General features: G+C 31.9%; 8 protein-coding genes and 1 pseudogene across 9 annotated transcripts, besides 3 other annotated features; 2 read left to right on the top strand and 7 right to left on the bottom strand.

Moving 5' to 3' along the window:
* Positions 1-128: 128 nt before the first annotated feature.
* TVAGG3_0363850 (armadillo (ARM) repeat-containing protein family) lies at positions 129-3,138 on the bottom strand (the record flags this gene model as incomplete). Its single annotated transcript, XM_001312542.1, has 1 exon — positions 166-3,126. One exon carries the CDS (start codon positions 3,124-3,126, stop codon positions 166-168), a length of 2,961 nt encoding a protein of 986 aa, XP_001312543.1.
* Positions 3,139-3,799: 661 nt separating this feature from the next.
* Positions 3,800-4,813, bottom strand: TVAGG3_0363840 (protein kinase C-activating G-protein coupled receptor signaling pathway; the record flags this gene model as incomplete). The annotated part of the gene is made up of 1 exon (XM_001312541.1): positions 3,800-4,813. One exon carries the CDS (start codon positions 4,811-4,813, stop codon positions 3,800-3,802), a length of 1,014 nt encoding a protein of 337 aa, XP_001312542.1.
* Positions 4,814-5,251: 438 nt separating this feature from the next.
* Positions 5,252-6,172: a mobile genetic element.
* A 402-nt stretch (positions 6,173-6,574) lies between these two features.
* TVAGG3_0363820 (uncharacterized protein) lies at positions 6,575-6,937 on the bottom strand (the record flags this gene model as incomplete). The annotated part of the gene is made up of 1 exon (XM_001312540.1): positions 6,575-6,937. One exon carries the CDS (start codon positions 6,935-6,937, stop codon positions 6,575-6,577), a length of 363 nt encoding a protein of 120 aa, XP_001312541.1.
* A 683-nt stretch (positions 6,938-7,620) lies between these two features.
* Positions 7,621-9,794, bottom strand: TVAGG3_0363810 (uncharacterized protein; the record flags this gene model as incomplete). Its single annotated transcript, XM_001312539.1, has 1 exon — positions 7,622-9,781. The coding sequence occupies one exon, from the start codon at positions 9,779-9,781 to the stop codon at positions 7,622-7,624; it is 2,160 nt and encodes a 719-aa protein (XP_001312540.1).
* Positions 9,795-10,178: 384 nt separating this feature from the next.
* Positions 10,179-11,159, top strand: TVAGG3_0363800 (translation initiation factor protein; the record flags this gene model as incomplete). The annotated part of the gene is made up of 1 exon (XM_001312538.1): positions 10,185-10,751. One exon carries the CDS (start codon positions 10,185-10,187, stop codon positions 10,749-10,751), a length of 567 nt encoding a protein of 188 aa, XP_001312539.1.
* Positions 11,160-11,236: 77 nt separating this feature from the next.
* TVAGG3_0363790 (uncharacterized protein) lies at positions 11,237-11,593 on the bottom strand (the record flags this gene model as incomplete). The annotated part of the gene is made up of 1 exon (XM_001312537.2): positions 11,315-11,572. One exon carries the CDS (start codon positions 11,570-11,572, stop codon positions 11,315-11,317), a length of 258 nt encoding a protein of 85 aa, XP_001312538.1.
* Positions 11,594-13,315: 1,722 nt separating this feature from the next.
* TVAGG3_0363780 (armadillo (ARM) repeat-containing protein) lies at positions 13,316-15,050 on the bottom strand (the record flags this gene model as incomplete). Its single annotated transcript, XM_001312536.2, has 1 exon — positions 13,588-14,904. The coding sequence occupies one exon, from the start codon at positions 14,902-14,904 to the stop codon at positions 13,588-13,590; it is 1,317 nt and encodes a 438-aa protein (XP_001312537.1).
* Positions 15,051-15,694: 644 nt separating this feature from the next.
* Positions 15,695-16,345: a mobile genetic element.
* Positions 16,346-16,910: 565 nt separating this feature from the next.
* On the bottom strand, positions 16,911-17,126 carry TVAGG3_0363760 (uncharacterized protein; the record flags this gene model as incomplete). Its single annotated transcript, XM_001312535.1, has 1 exon — positions 16,911-17,126. The coding sequence occupies one exon, from the start codon at positions 17,124-17,126 to the stop codon at positions 16,911-16,913; it is 216 nt and encodes a 71-aa protein (XP_001312536.1).
* Positions 17,127-17,195: 69 nt separating this feature from the next.
* TVAGG3_0363750 lies at positions 17,196-18,833 on the top strand (annotated as a pseudogene). Its single transcript has one exon. A coding segment is annotated over exon 1 (1,638 nt).
* Positions 18,834-18,983: 150 nt separating this feature from the next.
* Positions 18,984-23,972: part of a mobile genetic element that runs on past the window's edge.

Raw genomic sequence — 23,972 nt, 5'->3', positions numbered from 1 at the left:
CATATTATATGGGTATTTCCCTTTAAATCCAAATATTTTGGATGGAAAATTTCAATTCTTGACGTTATCACAGACTTTTGTTTTTGATTGATATGTAATGCACTCAGAAAAACAATTATATTTTTAAGGTATTTTACAGATAACATTTATGAATAAAAAAAAAAATTAATGATGATGGCATCCTTCGCAGTGGCAATCATGACAGTGGTCGTGGTGGTCATGATCATCGCAATCATGGCAGTGGCAGCAGCCGCAGTGGTTGTCATCTTGAGGTGGAGGAGGTTTTTCGAAAATTGGCCTTTCTTTGTCAGCTCCGTACAACTTTTTGAGTCTGTTTGAAGCTCTTGGGAGTTTTCTGTTGATGAAATTCGTCAATTGTGGGAAAATTGTTTTGTCGTCATTTAAGTCTTGTTTAAAGATTTCGAACATGTCCTGGAGTGTATCTGCATCGAATCCGATCTCCTTGAGGTGTTCGTCATCCATTGTCAGGTAATATGTCATGACAATCGCTACATCTGCGTCTGGATTGCAGAATTTCGGTTGTAAATCGTATAATTGGATGTAAAGATCAGCCATCTGTGGTCCGTCAAAGTCAAAGTCTTCGGAAACAATTGCTTTGGCGATTTGCTGAGTAATTCCTGATCTTTGGTCAATTTCTTTATGATTTGCAAGCAAAACTTCAAGGAACGCTGGTCCCAAGTATGATATTGTATGGTAATCATCATTGTACATATCCCAAACATCTTCAAGAGCAGATAATAAGTCCATAAGCGGTAATTTCTCAAATCTGTCGGCCAAATCAATGGAAAGTTGCATTGCTTCGATAAGAGGTTGTTGTCCGTAATCTTTCTGAACGATTCTCTTGAGCAACATCTCGTAAAGACACTTTCCATTTGATTCGTCCATTATTTCCTTATCTAAAGCGATTTGGAGTGGTTTACAGAGCTGTGGAAGGACCTTGTTTGGTACTAAAGGTATCCACATGATGAGTGTTTGCATTAAATGATGAGATTTTGAAGGAAATCTGCTCATGAAGTGGGAGAACGCTCCGTACATTGAGAATGCCTCATCAAGGAATGCGAATGGAGGCATATGATTGAAGATTGCGAGTCTTCCTTGAAGTGCGCAGTAAATTAACTCATTTACAGGGAGATTCGGATCTTTTAGACCATCTACAACTGTTTTGAGTATTCTAAATGATGCATTGACCACTCCTGATGACTTAGATTTCTTCGTATAGTCAACAATTTTTGAGATAATCTGATTCAGCTTCTCAGAAGGAATAATTTTATGGAGAACTGCTGCACACTTAATACCTCTCTTAAATATCATTTCATCTTGAGAGGAAAGAAGTTCATCAATTATTTCTAATGGGAAAATTTGAGAACTTTTCGATTCTTGACAAATTTTTGCAAAAGTGACAGCAATTTTTGTTCTGAATTGATTTTCTTTATCATTCAAGGCTTTTAGAACGGCATTCTTCAATTGGTCTTCTTTGTCTAAGTCTATGAATGATAAAACATTCTCTGCTGATCTCTTATCCTTATACTTTTCGAGTAATTCAACTAAAACAGGGACAATTTTTCCTTTTGTTTCAGATAATACTTTCGGATAGTACTCCATGACCTCGCTGATCGATTCAAGAGCCTTGTTCCTGATGTCTCCATCCAATCCGGCCGTTTCTGCAACACCAAGTAAATAAACAGCGATTGAAGTGACATCTTGCTCAGTTTGGTCATTAATCTTACGAGCACATGCAACCAAATAGTCGAAATACACAGGTATAACATGCTTTGCAGCATTCAATCCTGCATCAATAATTTTCCAAAGAGATAATCTGGCTTCGAAGATATCTGCATCGAGCAAATCGATCATCATGTGCATTGCTTGTACACCGGCATCTCCGTATGCTACTGCCATTGACTCTTGTATGTGAGGAATCAATGATGAAATAAATTCTTCATGTTTATGGGTCAATTGGTTTGCAATGTTCCTTATTGCATAGAATAATGGTCCTTTGAGTGGATAATTGTTAGTAAATCCTAAGTTTATCGCATCAATAAGTTCATTTAAACTTTTTTCTTCAAAATTGGCCAGGAAAAATTCAATTACGCTCCAGATCGCTATACTTGCTGGATAATTGGCCGAAGAAAGTTCATCTTTGAGAATATGTAAAATGTGGTTTAATTGGACATGTGTAAACAATCCGGAGATGGAATCGAGTGCACTGAGACTCTTTGTATGCACAGAGTATGTTTCTCCCATGTACATCGCTTCATAAGAAACAAAAATATGGAATAAATATTCAATATCACTGAAACAGAAAAACGGTGTGAAAACTATGACATTTGATAACAACTGTAGCCATTCTTGGTATGATTTGTTAGTTTCGTCGTCAAATAATTCGCTAAGATATTTATTTTCTTTGTTGAACAATTGTGGATGAGCCAAATAGATCTTATGAAGAGCTCCTGCAAATTCTTGAGCTAATCCTGGTGCTTTTTCAACACTATTGAAGAGAATTTTCCATAATGAGTAAATAAACGTTTCTTCTAACTCAGGAGTGATTTTTTCGTAGTCAAATAGATCCATCATACGAACAAATGACAAATGCTGTGATGGAGTTAATGTTTCTATGTTTTGGATCATTAAATTACAAACAAATACTGTATTATACTTGAAAAAGTCATTATTGATGTATTGATATGAGTTTGCAAGGATCAATGCGGCTTGATGAGTGAATTTTTCGCTTGATCGAGCTAAAAATTTGAAAAACTCTTTAGATTCCTTGCCATAATAAAGAGAAAGCATTGAAACACCTTCTAGGAATCCCGAAAATGCTGGTTGTTCAATAACATTTGGTAATAATTCTCCAAATTTTAACCAAAGTTCTTGGATTTGCTTCTTATCGAATAAAAAGTTATTCTTTGTGATATACGGTGAGATATTATAGCATAATCCGGTCATGATTCTTTTGTTGAACGTATTAATAACAATTGGAAATAATTCAACAAAAGATTGAGTTGATAAATTCAATGGAAAAGATGGCCTGTAGTAGTCATTTCCGCTCTGGATAATTTCTTCTCCTTGCTGGTCAAGTAAAGGGAGAAGTTCAAATGGATCCATTCAACGAAAATGCTAAATTTTCAAAATTTAGGAATAATCGCAATCAAAATAAAGAATATGAAAACAAGGATTTTTATATCCGCATGACATTATTCGATAAAATTTAGATGAAATTTTCGTAATTCCCCTAATTAGCAAATCATCTATTATGGGCAATGTAATTTCAAAGTATGCTCAAACCCTTTAATAAATCATACATGTTGATAATAAAAAAATTGAAGTCATCATGCTCAATCGAGATTATTTCTTGTCTGATGCTTTCATTTCAAAATTAATTGGTTTATCATGATTCCCTCAGGCTAAAATATTTCCAGATGAAACACTTCAGCAATATGTCATATGTTTAAACGGAGATTATCATATTGATGTTAAATCATATAATACGGAGAAGCAAATACTATCTAATCATTCAACCTGGAAATTTGGAATAAGGAAATTATAAGAAAAATACTTTAAATAGACTCTTCCAAATCTTACCAAATATGATCGATATTCTATCAATAGTTAAAAAGTACCCTTTGATGCATAAGTTGTTTTCACTTATTTCTTAAAAATACTGTTATATAATAAATCATGCAAAATCAATATTGATCAAAAAGAGAATCCTATAAAAAGAATTGAATCGTTAAAGCATAGAAAGAAATAATATTTAACAACATATACCAAAAATACATTACAAACCAAAGAATGGGCCAGTATGTTCAGGAGCGTACAAGAAAGGATAATTTCTGAGACGTTCGACCTTGAATGATGTTGGTCCTTTTGTTTTGAATGCTTCTCCATCAACTTGGTAACACATTTCCTTATTTGAGTGTAAATTCAATTGATGAGCTTGTCCAAGCTGTTTTCCGAGGTTGATTCCAATATGGCTAGCACCTAATGAAAGAGCTCCACCTTGTGTAATGACTTCGAAGTTTCCATCATCAACAAATCTGTGTTTTTTATCTTTGACGAGGTCCGCACCGCCATAAATGTAAGGAATGTTCTGAACAACGAATGTCTTTGATTCATCTCTGAAACGGAGCTTCTTCAGCTTGTTGTTCTTCATAATCATCGATCCAGATAAGAATTGATGGAGGAAAGGTTGTCCAAACAAGGAGAAGAGTGTAAGAGGTACATACATGAGCTTACTGAATACTTGTGAGAAGAACAACATTGGATAATTCATTCTTGTTTCTGCAAAATCGTTTGCGATGTTTGCATCTACGCCAAGAGAGAAGTAATTGATCATTGGATAGTCCTTAACTATGTTTCCTGTTTCATTGACGTTAACATTCCATAAGTCAATGTTCTTAACGATCTCTCCATTCTTGATTGCTTTTATCCTTTCGCCCAAATCAAGGAAATCAATCATATTGAATGAAGATCCCCAGTTTAAGGTCCTACTTAAGTCATTGCCTGTGCCAAGAGGTATAATGGCAACTGGTGGACGAAAACTCGTTGAATTATATCCGTAAAACTTAGCAAGTTCGGGTACAATCCAATTTGCAGATCCATCGCCACCGGCAATAGCTACTTTGAGGTTTTTATTATATAAAATTGACTTATTGAGTTTCTTGAACTCGTTAAATTCTTTTGGAAGTCTAATAATCTTAATTGTTGAATCACTGACTAAGTGATCAGCAAGGGTCTGTCCTAGACCTCCTCCACTATTGACATTAATAAAGAGAAGCAATCTAACTGACATAATAATTACCAGAAATAATGAAAAAACAAGCCGATCAAAAATTCATTCAAAAAGTTTTCGCCAAATTTTTCGAATATTGCATATTTGGTCTAAGTATCATTATAAATTTTTTTTCGATTGTATTCAATTGAATCAAAGCCATTCAAAAATGATCGCAGCGACCTTCTGAATTTTTTGAGAATGAATTTCGGATTTGAAAGAAAAATACAAGGATTTAGCATTTCAGTCTTTTCATTACTGTTTTAAAAATGAACTGCCCAAAAGTGAGAAAAATTTTCTTCAGTTTAGAGTTTTTGAGAACCTTGAGACGATTATTGTCGTTGATGTTATTAGATATGTTTATAAAAAGCTATAAGCATAGGAAATTGATGGTGTAATCCAATTCCTTTTCAATTGAAGATTGCAAAAAATTGGTAGAAAAGATGGTATACGAGCCTGGGCAAACCCAAATTTTAGCTGAAAGTGACAGGGGAAAAAAACGTTTAGTATTAAAAAAAAAGACCGATGAGAGCTTCGTTCGAAATATAGAGGGAACTGAGAATGCGCAACCATTCTCAGGGAATATTGGATGCTATTCCCGTTCCCTCTGTATGGAAAACTGAGGTTTTCAAAGGGAGTTAAAATAATATCAAATTTATACTAATTTACTTCAAAATACAAAAGTATTTGACAGCTAAAATTAGTTACTTTAGCAAGCCTATCAATACCCTTTTACGATTATTGTTACTTTTTCGAAATAAAAGTAAAAACAAATTTATACTAATTTACTTCAAAATACAAAAGTATTTGACAGCTAAAATTAGTTACTTTAGCAAGCCTATCAATACCCTTTTACGATTATTGCTACTTTTTCGAAATAAAAGTAAAAACAAATTTATACTAATTTACTTCAAAATACAAAAGTATTTGACAGCTAAAATTAGTTACTTTAGCAAGCCTATCAATACCCTTTTACGATTATTGCTACTTTTTCGAAATAAAATAAATTTATTATCAAAAACCTTTTTTTTCTTAGTAAAAATAAACGAAATTTTTTACCTTATGAACTTTTGATGGAAATATGCAAATTTAAAATAATAAAGAAAGCCGCGAGCGAAGCGATCGGCTTAGTTCGAAGATTTTGATTCAAATCTTTGCTGATCTGTAATTCGCGGAAGCCGCGAGCGAATCGAGCGGCTTAGGTCTAAGATTTTGATTCAAATCTTTGCTTATATTCCTTAAATTCTTTATGAAACTCGCAACAGTTCCATAAAAAATTTTAAATTCTAAACTGTCGAAATTACCGATCGGTAATCACACCCGTGAAGGGTGTGTCACTTTTTACAGGCGTGTCACTTTTAGCTAAAATTACCCCTACTCTACGAGCCTGTTCAAAGAGGGTTTAAAAAACATGTATAAGTGCATTTTATTCATACAAAAAAATCATAATATCTTTTCTGAAATACAATAATTTTAATGAGATTTTTAAATCAACAAAACGTTGGGTTATTTCTAATGAAAAAATATCTATATATCGAATAAATAAAGCACTTTTTCATCAACCCATGCTAATATTCCCGAAATATAAATCTGAAATATTATATATAAAATAAAGCATGAAATGTCATAGAGTAATATTATCTAACATGTATATTTCTCCACATTACATCAATTATTCGCTAATTCGATAACTAGTGGGAATTAATCATTTGATTTGTTTCTTGAAGTCCAGATATAAACTATTATAACGATTATGAAACGCAAACTATGTTCCATGATTATTTATGGATCTTGTTCAGCTATATAATATTGAGATTCCCTGATTATTTGTTCCGCATCTTCGTCTGTATTATCTGACAAAAATGATTTCTCTTCACAAGTTGTACTTTCTGATGTTTCTTCAATTTGTTCAAATTTTGAAATAAGATTGATTTCTAAAACGCCTTTATCTTGGATATCTTTTATCTTTTTGTTTCGAAAATTTTTTGTTATTGGATTTGGATAAAAATCGAGTGAGGGATCAATATTAAATTGTTTCCTCGCGTATTCTGCGAATTCACTGAATTTATCTTCCTTGTCTGGTTCAGCAAATACCATTGATCTATCTTGAAATATTATCTTTGCTATTAAATCTGTTGTTGCCATCAATTAATTCAATTTACAAAATAAAATTATGGCATATTATAACAGTAAACTCTATACATTGACTCAAAGAGTGATAATAACTTATACTGTTGAAAATATTAACTCCAAATTTTGTATGAATGAAAAAAAAAATCACCTATAATCTAGCGGGGCGAATTTCCTAAAAAAAAAGGTTCATTCACTCAGCAACAACAGCAAAATAGGACAAGAACATGATGAATTGCATTCATATATAGTGTCTAGCAGGATTCATTTGGATCAGTTACTCTTTTAAATGATTCATGATGTACTTTTTTAGAAAACTCCTTATTAAAATTTTTATGAGACTTTGAGTGTTTCTATCTTGCAATCTGAAGAGTTTGAGAGGAAATTGTCTAAAGTAATAAGTACATCTATAGTCTAGTGGGTATCGCGAATATATTTTCATTGAATGAACAAAACATGACACTATAAAAAGGAATTATATGGTCCACAAAATTTCTGTAAAAGGTGCTTTATCTATAGGGGAAAGGAGACAAAAAATCTGATTCTGTTCAATTAGACATAAAATTAAACCCAATCTTCATATACTTCATCAATTATGAATCAGTTCAATTTGCGAATAACAATCATGATGAATAAAAAAAAATTATAAACAAAATTTTTTATATACAAAACAAATAATATAAATATAAATATACATGGTTATTTCTTAGATTTCTTCTTCTTTTGTTTTTGTTGGGCCATTTTTCTTAATTCATCAATTGTCAGCATCTTTGAAGATTCTTCCTCTTCTTCTTTCTTCTTTTTTGCTTCTTTCTCCAGTCTTTCCGCTTCTTTCTTTGCAGCTTCCTCTTCTTCTTGTTTCTTCCTTTCCGCTGCTTCTGCTTCTTCCTGTTTCTTCTTCATCCTGTTCTTGATGTGAGTTGCTTCCTGAATGAGTTGGTCCAACTGATCTCTCATGTTTTCGAATTGATCTTTCAAATCTCCAACACTTGAACCAACTTGGAACTTCACTTCATTCATTATTCCTTCATTTCTTTGTACATGTTTCTCTTGGAAATTGTTTTTGACTTCAAGTTCATTCAGTTGTTTCTGCATTTCATTGTGTTCCTTTTCAATGATTGTTTTCAGTTCTCCCATCTTCTGCATGATGTCTCTTCGTTCTCCAGCAACTTTCTCATGTTCAATCTTAAGTAATTGATACTTTTCATCACTTTCTTTTTTGGTATTTTTTGCTCTTTCTCTTACATTTTCTAGTTCTTTCTTTTTTTGAGCTAATATTTCTCTGGCTTCTTCTACTTGTGCGTTTTCCTCTTTTACGCGTTTGCAAAGCTCGTAGTAGTCTTTTCTTCGTCCTTGGAGTCTGTTTAATTCATCTTCTGCAATTTCTACAGCACAACCGTTCATATTTGTGTTTCTTCGCTGTTGTGTCTCTTTTAGAGCTCTCTGCGCTTTGTACGAGAAGTCATTCATGTTCAGGTCGACGTCTTGAAGGGTTTTGTTCGTATTTAGGAGCTCTACGAAATGAGCAATTGCGAGATCTTTCATTCTATTGGATCTGAGGCTTATAGAGATCATCGTTGTATTCTTCATGAGTCCTTTAGTGATGGCAACACCTCCATCATCGCCAATTTTGTTGTCCGTCAAATTTAATCTTGTTAATAATTTTGATTTGGCCAAAGCATCGCCAAGAGCAATTGCTCCTGTATCTGCACACATCACATTTGTTAAATTGAGGTGTTTTATGCTCTGACTTTCAACAATTGCCGATCCAAGCATCTTAATTGTGTCATCTCCAAGTGGATTTCCACTTAAATTCAATGATTCGATGGAGGATGTGTTCCTTAGCATTAAATATAAGTTGGAACTGCATGAAGAGTCAATTCTGTTGTTGGAAAGTATGATTTTTTGTAATTTGGAGCCATTTTGCAATGCTTTGTAAAGATCGTTAATAAATTTCTTGCCCAATGTGTTATTTGAAAGATCTATTGTGCGTAAACTTGGTGATTTCGCTATTCTGTCGCATAAAATTGATGAAGATGAATCTGGAATGGAAGTAGAAGATAAAACAAGCGTAGTAATGTTAGCCATAGATCTGTCTCGAGTAAATAATGCTGTAACTCCGTTGAATTTCAATCTATTTTCCGAAAGATTTAAATAATCTAATCCTTTATTGTAAGTTAACGCTTCTCCAATTAGTTTGAATGCCTCACCTGATATACCGCATGTTGCAATATTTAACGATGATAAAGTAGTATTAAATGCAAGTAATTTTGCAAGATCTTTGATAGTTTCGCCACCTACACGATTTCTGCTAACACTATCAACTGCACTAAGATCTAAAGATACTAAATGTGTATTTCTTTTCAGACCTCTGAAGATATGAGTCAAGGCTGTTGGAGATAAATTGTTTGAACGCAAATCAAGACTAATAAGTTGTGTATCATTAATTAATAACTGTCCGATGCACTGTGCTCCCTTTTCTCCGATTTTATTCTGTGATAAATCTAGAACTGAATAATTTGGGTTTTGAAGTATCAAACGGACAATAGGAACAACTGAACTTTCTCCTAATCCCAAAGCTGAGAAATTTAAACACTTGTTTCCAACAGCATTCATGAATTGTTCGATAAATCTCTTTTGTGCGATCGGATGGGTATCAATATCGAGTTCACTACACTTTTCTAAGTATACATTCAGTGCATCTTCTTCTGTGATCCCTTGGTGTTGAGAGATAGAATTAACTTCTCTCAGAGGAGGAAGAGCTGCAAATGCTGAACTCGGCTTTCTTCTGCATGTAATAGCATTTAATATCTTTGCATCTGACTCTTTCCGGAATGAATCGTTCAAGAAACGCTTCATTCCGTGAGATACCTAAAAAAACGAGTTTTTTTATTCAAAAAATTTTCCTTATTCCTTTCAAAAAATTGTATATTTTGTAATGTTTACACGGAAAGATTTATAAACAAATAATTTGATCAAAATGAACCTCTTCATTAGATGATATTAATGTGAAATAAATAAACTAATATAAATTCTCATATGAATTTTTGAGTTATTTTTGGAAAATAATCTCTGACGACGACGAATTTCCTGTCAAATTGCCATCGGTTGATTTTATTATGAAATTCATCTGAAATGTCATCAGTATATCCCAATAGATCGGTTCAATAAGTTAAGAAGTCGTAAGACATAGTTCTAAATTGATGCGGCCAAGTGAAAGTTTTTTTTTCGGGCTATTTTTTTTTCACATAATATAAATAAAATGAGTCATCCTCTTAGCAATCCATGGTCCATTTATTCATTCACAAATCAAGAAGGAGAATCAGACTACGTCAAGATGATCAAACTCCTCGCAAAAGTCAATACAGTTGAAGAATTTTGGCAAGTTTATTCACATCTCCAACCAATTTCAAATATTGTAATTAAAAATGGCATTCATATCTTCAAGAACGACTCACGTGCTATGAGAGAAGATCCAGAAAATATCAACGGTGGTTCATTCTTAATTCGTATCACTCGCTTGTCTCCATTTTTAGGGCCATCGCTTTGGGAAAAGTTTGTACTTTGCCTCATCGGTGGCCAACTCCCGCCAGATGTCATCGGCATTACAATTTCACCTCGTCCGAAAGTTTATAACTTATCTATTTGGCATCAGACCGCTGAAAGCCCAGAACAGATTACTGCCCTATGCCAGGAAATAGTACGAATTGTTAACATCCCAGCTAACTTCAAAATCGATCATTCCCTCAATAAAGATATCGGAGGTGAGTCTAAGGTTTTGGTTATCTATCAGGTTAAGGAAGATCATACAATTGAAGTTAAGAAATAAATATTAAATATTACTTAGTAAATTAGACTTTTCGTATAGAAATATCTCGAAAAATTCTCTTTTCTCGTCTGAAATCTGCTGAAAATGCTTTTCTTTTACATTCTGAAGCTAATTTATGTCCTTGATTTTTCCAAAAAAAAATCAAAATCTTTTTATTCAAGAAGATTTCGTATAAATTTTTCATCATTTTTTGGATTTTGAAAAAAATTTGGAGATTTCATGTCTTTATTTTAAGGAACCAAATCGATAGAAATATGTTATTATTGCAAATAAATCATTTTCACCCAAAATTTCTGACTTCTATCATTTAATAATTAAAAATTTGATATATAAATCAGATACATTATAAGAATTTGAATGTTTAATGCATATAAAATCATAACCCTTCAAATGACATTTCAAATATGCTTAATCTGATCGGACATTAATGAAATTAAACAAAAATAATAGAATTATTTTTTGAAAATATGGAAATTCGTAGTATATGAAAAGAGATTAGAACTTATTTTTTAAATAGTGCGTTACTTCTAAACTTGAAGTATTACTAACATAGAAATATTAACTTACTCCAAGTACATCTTCTGAATTACGACCTGGCGCTTAAGTGCCTCGATGTCGGACTTTGTAATCTTAAGGAACTGATCGAATTTCTTTTGGTCCTTGATGCTTGTTCCCTCTGTATAGATGTGTTCGCCCCATCTCTTGTAATGCTCTTGGAAATTCTTCTGTGGGAAGTCAAGGGCGACTTTCTGGATGGTTTCGCGTAAACCGGCCATAACAGACTCGTTGGCAAAAGTACGGGAGAGGAAAGAAGAGAGCATACTAAATATAAATTGAGTAGGTGCCAAAAGTGCTTACTCTTAAACAACCGTCGGATTTCCGGGTGAAATCGTGACACACTTTCGTCTTTCGTAGGCAGTGGTGATTGTTACAAAAGGTAACTTCGAATGTAGCGTGAAATCTGCAAAAAAAAATTCTGAAATTTGAATGGAGAACACAAAAATTGAATAGTTTACGTCAATAAAAAAGAGAAAAATGAAGCCAATGCGTCTCGAACCTAGGACTTAGAGCAGCAATCCCACTGTTTATCACATTACACTACATGCATCTCTCACCTCAGTGAATGAGATCAACTATATGATAACTTTTCCCCCATTATATTCTTGTGGAAAAGTGACAAATAGCAACTTTGACCCTCTCTCAATATAAATTCTGAAATTTTTTTTGAATGCATTCTTTTAATTTGAATTGATTAAGGTAAGGGTTTCGTTTTGCGAAAAAACGTACAATACGCAATTTCGCTAAAAAAACATTTAGCTAGCAATTTCGACCTTTGACTCCACTCAAGACGTCACTTTTTTAATTTTGCGGTATCATATTTTTGGAAAATCTTTATGAATATTATATAAAAAGTCTCTTTAATATCTATATTTCATATTTTTATCGATTTTTAAAGTTTTTGCGAAAAGTATTCAATTATTTTTGCTATTTGGTCGGGTAAATGTCAGATTTGCGACATTTTCTGATATGATATTCAGATTCTACGTTGATAATAATGCTTATAGAACCCTCTTGCTATTGTGTCAAAATTGCGAAACCGATAGCAAAAATATCTCGCAATATCAAAATTGAGATATTGAGTGAATTCTGCATTATAGAGATTAAAAATCTGATTTGTGAAAACATCTCATCAGTTTCTAGCTAATTCAAAAATCTTTACTATCTTATTCGATTAAAATGAAAAGGGAATAGTTTCATTATGCTTTAAAGGACAGCCTTATAATATAATCATAGTTTTCGCTCAATATGCAGCATTTTTTTTTCGAAATCTATGGTCAATATCCTAAATACTGATTGCTTTGCATTCATATCTCTTACATTTTCTATACCCACATCACTATTCATTGCTATTCCTATCTTTTTCATTTTTGTTTGTTTCTCATAATTTCTCAAAAAACATGATAACTTGATATTTGTAAATATCATACTTTATAACGTAAATAAGAACTTGACCTATTAAGAAAAGCAGTAATGAAAAGAAAATCTGAAATTCATAAAAATTACAAGTTTCTGATGACAATTAGCTTAATTAAACCAGGTACAAGATTATATAATTGTATTTTCTATCCAATTATCCATATAATATCTTATCCAGAAAAAATAACTTGATCAATACCAAATGATTTTTTAACTAGTAAATAAAGTATTTTCTTTACACACACATTGTATATCATAGTTTTTTTTTTTGGTTTCGCAAAACATCCAAAAACAAATATGCTATAAAAGTGACAATTTTAGCAAAACGAAACCCTTAATTAAGGCGATAATAAATTGCCTATAACATTTCAAACACTTTTTTCAAAGTTGTTCAGACAAAAAATTTTTTCCCAAAAAAACAGTTTTGTTCAGTGATGTGTAATCGATTTTATGTAAAATGTAATGCATAACTCCTAAGCTTTTATTTCACATGATCCAAGTTCAAATTTGAAAGGATTGTATATCGAAACTCATGAACCAACCTTAAAACCATAATTAAATTATAAAATAATATTTTATTCATCGATAAACACTGTTCTACGTTATCTATTCATGAAAATCATGAAGATAATCAAATTTTCCCCGATATCGGTTCCGAGAAGTGAGACTTGATCTATAATCAAGTTATTAGGAGTATAATACATTAATAAGGTTAAAACAAAGAGTTTTTGAAAATTTTAAAATATATATTTTTTTTATGGTGAGATTATGATTGTTCGTTAACAAAAAAGACTTGATTTGATTTAAGTGATTTATAAAAGAAATATTTAATTTCAGAAAAAAATAAAAGTTATCATATTTAATGACCGCTTGTAAGAAAACGAAGGAGAGTCATGATCTGCTCCGGGGTAAGGCTACTTAATCCATCATCACCTACTGGCTGGTTTTCTGGCACTTCACCACCATATTGAGTTTCAGACAACTTATCTAAGTTGTTTAAGATTTCCTTAGCCGTATCAGAGAGTCCAGCAATTGGATCCTGGAGGACATCCTGCTTCTTGCATTCAGCGACGAGTTCCCAGATAATAGCACGAGTTACGACAGCTGTAGTATCATCACAAATAGCAATATTAGCGAAGTCAATGATCTTCTTAATAACAGGGACGGAAAGTTCTTTGTAGTCCTTAAGTTGGATGCAATAATTCTTGATTGCGAGATGAGCGAAAGTATATTGAGGGAAGTGCTGAAGAATAGCTACGAATTTATCTTCGATATGAGCTCCCTCGAGGATCTTGCGGACTTCCTCGAGATTTAAGGCTAACTTCACAAGAAGGTTGATAGCGATGACCTGGTGTGGGTAGTATGTGTTTTCGAAATCAAGGAATCCAATGATTGTGTTAATTTCTGGCATAAGAAGGTTGGCTGTGCTTTCTGACAAAACATCGTAAACTGCTTGCCACTTGTTCTCAAGAATGCGTGGATCGGATATAGCGAAGTTTAAGAGAAGCTTTGGAATGATCTTTGGGTCTTGTACTTTTGGTTTCATTTTGTCACTGTTTGACATCAAGGAAATAAGCTTGTAGATGCTGGAAGCGCGGCCTTCTGTGTATGGATCCTGTGAATCGGATATCGACTTGAGATAATCAAGAAGTTTCTCGAGGAAATCCGATGAACTCATTTGGTTCTGAACTTCATCGAGAGAGAGCTCTGTTATAACAAATAATGATTCGAAAATTCCATAAACGGCACGAAGATGGATATATGGGAAGAATTTGTCGACATAAGATACATCTTTGAATAATAAGCTTGGCTTCTTCAAAGCAATAAGTTCTGTGATATGAGCAAACCTGTTAATATAAACCTCGTCAGGGTTCTCGTTGAAAACTTCCTTGGAAACTTCGTCAAGCCAGCTTGGAGTGTTGCTAATGGTAATAAGCAGTGAATCATTTTCAACACCGAATAACTGGTAGGCGCGTAAAGCATTAGGATCGTTGCTTAATGCGCATGCGAGTACTTCAACAGCGCGTTCGTTTATAAATTTCGATAAACTAGTAAAATTTTGTCTAAAAGCGCGAATGCAGCTGTCATCTGAGAGAATTGCTTGAAGAGATGGGTTTGGCTCTTCGAGGAGGGATACAAGTTTTGGTGCAGCTGGTGGGAGTCCAAAGCCAAACATTATATTTCTATCGTCTTGGTTTGAATTGATTTTGTAAACTATAAATGTGATATGATTTTATTTTGATTAATACCCCTCGTTTTTATGTGAGATTTAAAAGTGATTATTGGGCATTATTATAATTATGACATTAAAATCGATTATTGATCAGGCCTATTTGAAAAAGTGACAATTAACAGATTTTTATAGTTTTAAGTTTTAATCGCTAATTTAAAAAGGAATTTACATATATTAATTGATGGCCAAATAATGGTAAAATATACAATGATATCATGGAAAGTAGTATATGTTGAAGGGTTGTGTGACCTTTTTTGTAAACGTAAGAATTCATACAATATTGAACGATTTTGTATCATTTTTTTTAACATATGAAGTAAAAATGAATGATTCTTACGGTTTTTATTCTTACGTTTTTGAATAAATCAAGATTTAAAAATGATACAAAATTGTAAGACATTTACACTCAACCCATAAATGATGTAATAAACACATTAAAAGAAGCTATATATAGATGATGTCAGATATTCCGCGATTAATTAAACATTGTTTAAATCATGAATGGAATCAATGGAGTCATAATCAAAGACCTCATAAATGAGAAAAAGAAATTGAAACTAATGATTATTTGAATTTATGAAATTAATTATTTGATTCATTCTTTCTTCAATCTCTTCTATTCTTTTTGTTAAATCATCTATTTTCATTAATGAGGTGATTCTTGATTGGGGAATAGATTTCAAACTAACCACCCCCTTTATTTTTGAAATTTTGAATCCATCAACTTTAAACAGAGTGCGGGACAAATTCGCCAAGTGTCACTTTTTCAATAACCTTAAATTACGCTTTTCTAATTTTTAAAAAATAACCTTAAATTATATTTGAAGAAATTATGTCTATGATATATGTTTTATGCTAGAATCTTGGAGTTTTCATGCACTACACAAGAGCTTCAAGGTTCCAAGAGTGAATGCTCAATAGCAATTATAGAGATGTACCTTTTCAAAATGACTTTTACTGATTAAATTTAATCAATAGAAGACATTTTGAAAAGGTACCTCTACAATTAGATATACAAGAGATTCAAAGCTTCATTTCAGATAGATTTGAAACTTTGAAACTCTTGGTAGATTTTGAGTGAATGCTGACAATCATCTTTGAGAAGGTTTTCTTTAAGAAAACCTTCTCAAAGAGGTTTCTCAGGAGCCCTGAGGCTCCCTTTCGTAATGATTGGGAGCCTTGGGGCTCCTGAGACGAAGAATGGCTTCGCCGAATCTTTGATCAGCAGAGGCCAAATGAAAAGGCCTCTGCTGATGGATTCTCAGGAGCCCTGAGGCTCCCTTTCGTAATGATTGGGAGCCTTGGGGCTCCTGCAGCAGAGTATCGCTCCGCTCCATTAATTTTTTTTAAAAAAAGTGCCGTGTGGCAAATTTGTCCTGTTCCCCTTTAAACATTTTATTCAATTTACATGTTGTCAATTCTTCAAATAATTTTTTATTATTAGCATAATAGTCATTAAATTCTTCAACAGATGAAAAATTTTTTATTTCAGTAATTGGTTTAACAACGTTAATTTTTTGTTGAACATCTTCACTCTCATTTATTTCATCCTCCTTTGTTTCATTTATTTTTAAAATCGGTTTCATTTATCATTAAATAAAAATTAGAATATAAGTGATGAAAATGAATTTTTAATTAATATTAAATCAGAAATGGCGGCAGGATTCTTTAAAAAATTATGGGATGGAATTAAGAAAGCTGCGGGTTGGGTTTATAAAAAGATTATTAAACCCGTTGCAAACTTTTTGGCACCAGTAGCGAAAACGGCAGGAACTATCATAGGTGGAGTATTAGGTACTAAAGCAGGTAATCCGGCGATGGGAGCACAAGCAGGTAACGTAGTTGGTGGAATAGCTGAAGGAATACTTAATAAAATAGGTGGTAGATAGTGGAAAAATAAATATGAGATCCTATGGATCATCTCACCGCTTAGCGGCTTAAAATTATTTTTATCTTAGTATCGGTTGTAGTCTTTGATAAACTTTTTCTCCTTTATTTAAAATTTCTCTTATTGGGGCAGCTTTTGGTGTTATTGATTCAGCAACGTCACTAATTGCTTCTTTATTCTTAAATATCCAATTTGCTCCCTTCTTCAATGTTTCCCAAACTTTACTCGCTCCTCTTTTTACTTTATCCCACAGTTTCTTAAATATACCTGCAGCCATAGTTAATTATTTCATTAAAATTAAAAATTCATTTTCATCTTTTAATTTTTATTTTTTATTTTTTAATAAATGACGACTAACTATTTAGTGCCAAACACTAAACCGATTAATGGAAATGTGTTTCATTCATTTGAAAAGATAAATGAAATATTCGCAAAGAATGATGGTAGAAGATATTATAGAGAACTTGAAAGTTCATGCTATGACTCTGATACTCCATATTTTGATGATAAACAAACTCATTTAAGAATTACAAATCCAGCTCATGATGTGAACCAATTAGGTGACACATATATTAAACGCAAAGTTAAAGTAACTCTAGTTTCAAATAAAGCTTTCACATGTGATGCCGCTTTTAAATGTATGCGTTTATTCGTTGGTTACAAATCATCAAATCAAAACTTTAAACAATTAGAAGTAGAAACTGAATGAGGTGATGCCGGTTATCTTCAAATGGATTGCGCCCGTGAATCTTTCGCATTTGCAACATATAAACCAAAATCAGAAAGGAAAGTTAAAAAGTTTGTTCATTCGTTATATAATAATGTTCAAAAATATGATAACTCAGTATGTGGTAAATATATTGACCCTTCAGAAGTTTTCAAGAAGCAAAAAGAAGTTGATGTCACTTTTGATATGATTATTCCGGTAAATGATTTGTTAGCATTTCAGGCGTTCGATGATTATCCTAAATCATTTGGTGATATCATTCTTAAATATTATGTTTTCAGGGATACTTTAGTATTTTGTCAGGTTGACCCGTTAAGAGTTGCTGATTTACAAAATTACGTTTATGAAAAGATAACTGATGAAAATTATGAAAAGATTATGAATCATGTTTATAAATATGATCGCAAATTCCAACAAATCGGACTTCCTGCCAAATTAATTACAAGCTTAGCCGCTACATCTGCTGACGCAACAGTTGATGACGTTATTATTTCATGCACAAAGATGGAAGTTTTAGAGGATAAATGTATTACACCAGGATACGGTTTAATTGAAGAATCAGTTAAAGCAATACCACGTTTATTCAGTAAGGAAGATCCATTCATGATTCCAGCTCAACATATTGACGTTCGTTCACTAAATGGAGGTTGCATCACTCCTGAAGGTATTAGCTCAGATTTCTCATACGCTCTTCATAATGTTACAGATGTTGTGTTAACATTTCCGAAGAATGCAATGCAAAGAACAGTTTTAGAAAATCCAATGCTTCGAGGTCTTCAGGTCACTATAGATTCCAGAAACTTCCCCGATCAAGCGATGACCACAGTGGGTGACATATTCTTTACACGTATGCTTCAAGCTTCTGATTTAGATGGAGTGAATGAATGCACGGAAGAATACGAGGACTCATTAACTAGACCACTGAATGCAGATGATGGCACGCCATTAGCTAGAACATGGAAAGACCAAACTTCATTCTTATGCACTATTCCAGTTCAACGTGATGGAGCGGGTATATTCTTTGATGGATTAGAAACTTTCAACTCACAAGTTACAGTACAAGTGAAAGCTTATCCAATCATTCAGGGTGAAAATGACACTTACTGTTCAAAGGTGACAAATCCTCCTCAGGTTTGGTTTACTAGGACTACATATTGGACATGGACACCGGATGAAGGTTTGAAATATCATTCAACAGGTACACCACCACAGTATAGAAGTTCATATGATGAAATATTGATGAATAGAAATGTTTAAAATTATAAATTTATTTTTGATTAAATGGATTTAAATTCATCCACCCCTTATGAAGAATTAGCAGGAGTATATAATACATACGTAGATGATATGATTAATGAAGCATTGAGTGATAATAGAAATGCTCTATCTAAGGAAAAATTAATGAAAATTCCATATTCTGAATGTTACTTAAATTCAATCACTGCAGCAATTGGTAAACAAAATAAAGGTAAAACATTAACGATATTAAAACAAATTATCATTATTGCTAACACTTCCCCCATTCACATGTGTTAATTTATATCAACCGTTCAGGTTCACCTTCAGATGATACATTTGAATCTTTAAAGCATTTAATCAAAATTCCAATTATTTATTTATCACAAGAAGAAGCAGAAGATTATTTAAAAAACTTTTTAATGTATAAAGAATTATATAATACAATCAAGAAGCAAGGATTAGAGGATAAAATTATTGATAAACAACGGGATGAATTATTTGAAACACTTTCCATTTCAAATTTTGATAAAGAATTTTTGCATTCACTCATTTTTCTAGATGATGCAGTGAAATCAAAACTAATAACAAATGAGAAATCATATTTTAATCAGTTATTAACTCAATGTCGACACATTCAGTGTTCATTCTTTATGGCTGTTCAATATTTCAAAGCATTAAGCACAAACATTAAATCAAATCTATCAACCTTTTCATTTTCAGTGGGTTTAGTCGTCAACAGTTGAACGTTATGCTTTATCAAGTGAATTTACCAATGAGCATTAATGAACTTTACACACAATATCAGCAATTAGGTGAACATGGAAAAATAATAGTTGATTTAAATAAAGGATGTGTTAAATTTGATTAACTTTTTATAATTAATTTTTATTTTTTATTTATAATTAAACATGACAGAAATAGCAAATCTTTTACAAGTTCCATTAAAACAAGGGACAAACAAAAGGGGTGCATATAATAGAACTATGAAAGTTCCTGATGGAATGAAAGAATTAGTTCATATTGTTGCTGGTCTTCAAAAAGATGTTAAACAAATGAGAAATGTTTTAACATTACCAGAAGCTCAAGCATATGCCAAACGTCATGGTCCAAATTGGGAAGCACACGAAGCAGACATTACGGGTCCAAATGGAAAACCTGATGGTATAAATGAAGTTTTCGTTACTGATGGTCAAGGTAATATTAAAGTCATAAATGGTTATAAATTAACTGTATCTGATTATCCTAAACGTAAAGCATATAATGAACATTATCCTATGCAATTTGATGAAAATGGAAAAGCTGTTAAACAATACATTGGAGAAGGTGAAAATGGTCCAATTAATTCATACCGTCATAATCCATATTCTTATTTCAATGAAGAATTAAATGCTATTGAAGAGGGACCGGATGGATTACCACGATATTCTAACCAGTTTGATGGTCAATATGCAAATATTAGACCGAAATTTCAGCTAAGAAATTCTTTAAAGTTGCTTTATTCGATCCAGTTTTCGCAAATGTTAAAGATGAACTTAAACAGCAATTCCAACCAATTATAGTAGCAAGAATTGCATCAGGTGCTTTATCTCAAGCATTCAAAGATTTAATTAAGAAACCATTATATCAGCAACGAGGTTTAACTTATGATTTAGTTAAGGAATCAGATAAAAGAAAATTTGAGAAATCAGTTGATTATAAGAATGCAATTAATGAATATATTCGGTCTATTAATTTCGATGAAACAGCTAAAAATCAACTTCATGAACAAATACAGGGAATAATAGATTCAAAAGTTCCAGCAAAATAAAAGTTTAAATATATTTTTTTTATTCGAATATAAATGAGAAGACGTTTCACTAGTCAAAAGAACACTAACGCAAAAGCAGAGATTACGGTTGGTTATAACGTAAATGATGATAAATCACGAATTATTCAAAATGTTAAAGTTAATGTTAGCCCTGAATTAACAAGGTCAGCAACTCAACCAAATTTATTAACTCGTGACTTACCGAAGAATGAGGGATGAAGAAAACCATGAGAATGGAGACCCAATCATTTTATCTGAACCTGGTAAAGAACCCGTTGAAATTCCCACTTATCCAACATACCCAGCACTCTTTCATCAAACATCGAGAACCCATATAAAATAGACATTAATTTTGAATTAATGAAAATTTACCGTGATATAATAATTAATAATTATGATTCAATAATAAATTTAATTGACCAATCCGGTTTAATTATTTTACCTTATGAATCATTAATTCACATTATCGCCATTCTTTGTGATGTTCAAGATTCAGACGTTAAGATTCAATTTTTCATAGATGATGAGGTTTCATGCTGCGGAATAGTTGCAAAAATAAATCCTATAAAGGATATTAGCACAATTAAGATATCAAAGAATGGAACAACAACTGAACTTCATTTAACATATAATGATATTTATAATAAAATAGTTGATGAATATAAAATATCACTTGAAAAATTCTTTGTTAAGGCTATTTAATATTCAAGCATTAACATTATCGAATAATAATCCTTTGAATCATAATCAATAATAATTGACCTTTCACCAGTTTCTATCGTTTGTTTTATTTCTTTTTGTTTCCCACTATCTGGATCAGTCATTGTAATTGTTTTTGTTATAGTATCAGCTTTATCTTTAACTTCAATCTTTTTTCCATCAGGATATTTAAACCAAAATTCCAAAAATTCGATATTGTCAATCTGTTCATATTTTAATCTATCAATTACATTTTTAATACCATCTGAAAATCTTATGAAATGGTCATTATATGGGTTTGATTGAACTAAATTTGAATGAAGTGAAATATAACCTGATGATGAATATGACATCGACTCATATTTTCTGAAAACACTAAAATTTATAACATGAATGAATTTCTTATTCGTTGAATTTATGAATTCTTGAGGTAATCTTATCTAGTTTTATTTATCACTGGAAAATAACGCTTTACCATATTTTTAATCGTAATAAAAATGTCAATTATCAATATTATTTCGAATAATAGTTGTGAATTAAATTTAACAGTTAGCGGAATTTATAATGTTACTCTCGTTTCTGTGAGTGGTAAATTTAATCCCATTCTTTTAGACCCTTCAGATTATATATCATTTATTAAAGATGACCATGAAAAAACGTATGATATGTATATAAATAATGTGATAGCGAAATGGGATATTAACACGATTTTAAGTTATTTAAATGAATCATTTATCGTATGGTATGAAGAAAATTTTAAATCAAAACCTGATAAACTTTTTGAACTTGATGAAATAAATAACCTTATTAAATTCCCGCTGAAAATTAAATTTTGTACTCCTCACCTTCGTTCATTGTTGGGGATATTAAATTTTGAAAAAGATGTTGGGGATGTTTTGTATTCTGACACTGGTTCCAATTTCATTTTAATCAAATGTGATAAAGTTAATACCCCAATGAGATTTTCACATCAAACATTAGACCCTAACTCTTACCCATCAATACAAAACATTTTATCCATCAACTTAAACACATTTTCTTTATCATATCCGTTTCAATTATCCGGGAATTCATTTATTCTTCATTCAAAAGATTTATCAAATATTAAATTTAGAATAACTGACCTATTTGATTGTGATTTAGAATTTATGAATGAAATATTATGGCAATTTCAAATAGAAAAAATAGCTGATGAGATAATGGATTAAATATTTATTTTTAAATCATAATAAATGATTAAACAACAGCAACCACAGCAACTTAAGACACAAAGCACCCAGGTCCTTCAAACCATTACATACGCCATATATGCATATAATTCAAAGACGGCAGAACAAACACAAATGTTGAAATATGGAGATTTGGAGATAGTATTGAAAAATGAGCGTTTCGAATTCGTTTGCAAAGGTGGTGCAGTGATATCAAATATAAAAGAAATTTTATTTATGAATTCTAAAATTAAAGGTATAACGGATGATATAACATCAATTCCACCAGAAGAACAAAGATATTACGCATTAAATGCATTTCCAAAGTTTTGAAGATTGGAAGATTTAATTTAAATGAGGAATTCATAAAAGGTTTCCTAAATGACATAATGAAGAAAGGATAAGGAATATGTGGCTAGTGAGTTAATGAAAAAGCAGATAAGGAATATGTGATGAAAAAGATAATGAAATTAAAGAAAGGGTTGAATGGTATCATGAATGGACATCGAAGATTTTTAAAACTAAAGCTGATACAGGATGGGTTTCAGGATGTTTAGACCTTAAAGCGGATAAAACTTATGTTAACGATGAGTTAGAGAAGAAAGTGGATAAGGAATATGTGGCTAGTGAGTTAATGAAGAAGGCAGATAAGGAATATGTGAATGAAATATACCAAAGTTTGATAGGAACAACAAAAAATATTGAAACTATTGTTGGTGACTTTTCTGTCAATGAAGAAAATAAATATTTTAGATGGCAGTTTGTACAGTCCTTAAAAAATGGTACACGGTGTAAACTCATTCCGAAAAATAACAATGAAATGTATGTAAGCTATAAAAAGAATGATGGCACACAAGTTAAAGTTCCATTAGACAACAGCTGTTACTTAAACTTATATGGAGACGAACAAAAGAAATATTTAAGAGTTTATGAAATGACAGATATGACATTGTCTAACCTAGCTCCAGCACCATATTATTATGACTATGGAGATGATGTCAGAACACCACATGTAGATGAACAAAAGTTAACATTATATTTAGATTATTATAGATATAAAAGATATAATGCAATAGAAAAAACGAGAATAGTATATTATTATACAGATGACAGAAATAAATATTATAGTCAAAATTTTACCTACCCTGAAAACATAAGATTATATTATAAAAAATATTCTGACACAAACCAAAAGAAACCTGAAATAGTTGCACTATATTTTAAGTTCAAAAGAGACAATCCTATAATATCTCATATGTTTGATTTAATGAACCCAGTAGGTTCTATTTATACATCTATGGATGCAAGAGGTCCTCAAGTAATGTTTGGTGTTGGTGCATGGGAACAAATAGTCGACAGGTTTTTGTATTGTGCAAACTCATCAATGGAAACAGGGGGAAGTAAAACGATTACAGGTGAAAATTTACCTGCACACAGTCACTA

The sequence above is a fragment of the Trichomonas vaginalis genome, chromosome V, assembly GCF_026262505.1.
Source record: "Trichomonas vaginalis G3 chromosome V, whole genome shotgun sequence".
Classification (NCBI taxonomy): Eukaryota; Parabasalia; order Trichomonadida; family Trichomonadidae; genus Trichomonas; species Trichomonas vaginalis.
This window is presented reverse-complemented; position numbering and strand designations above follow the sequence as displayed.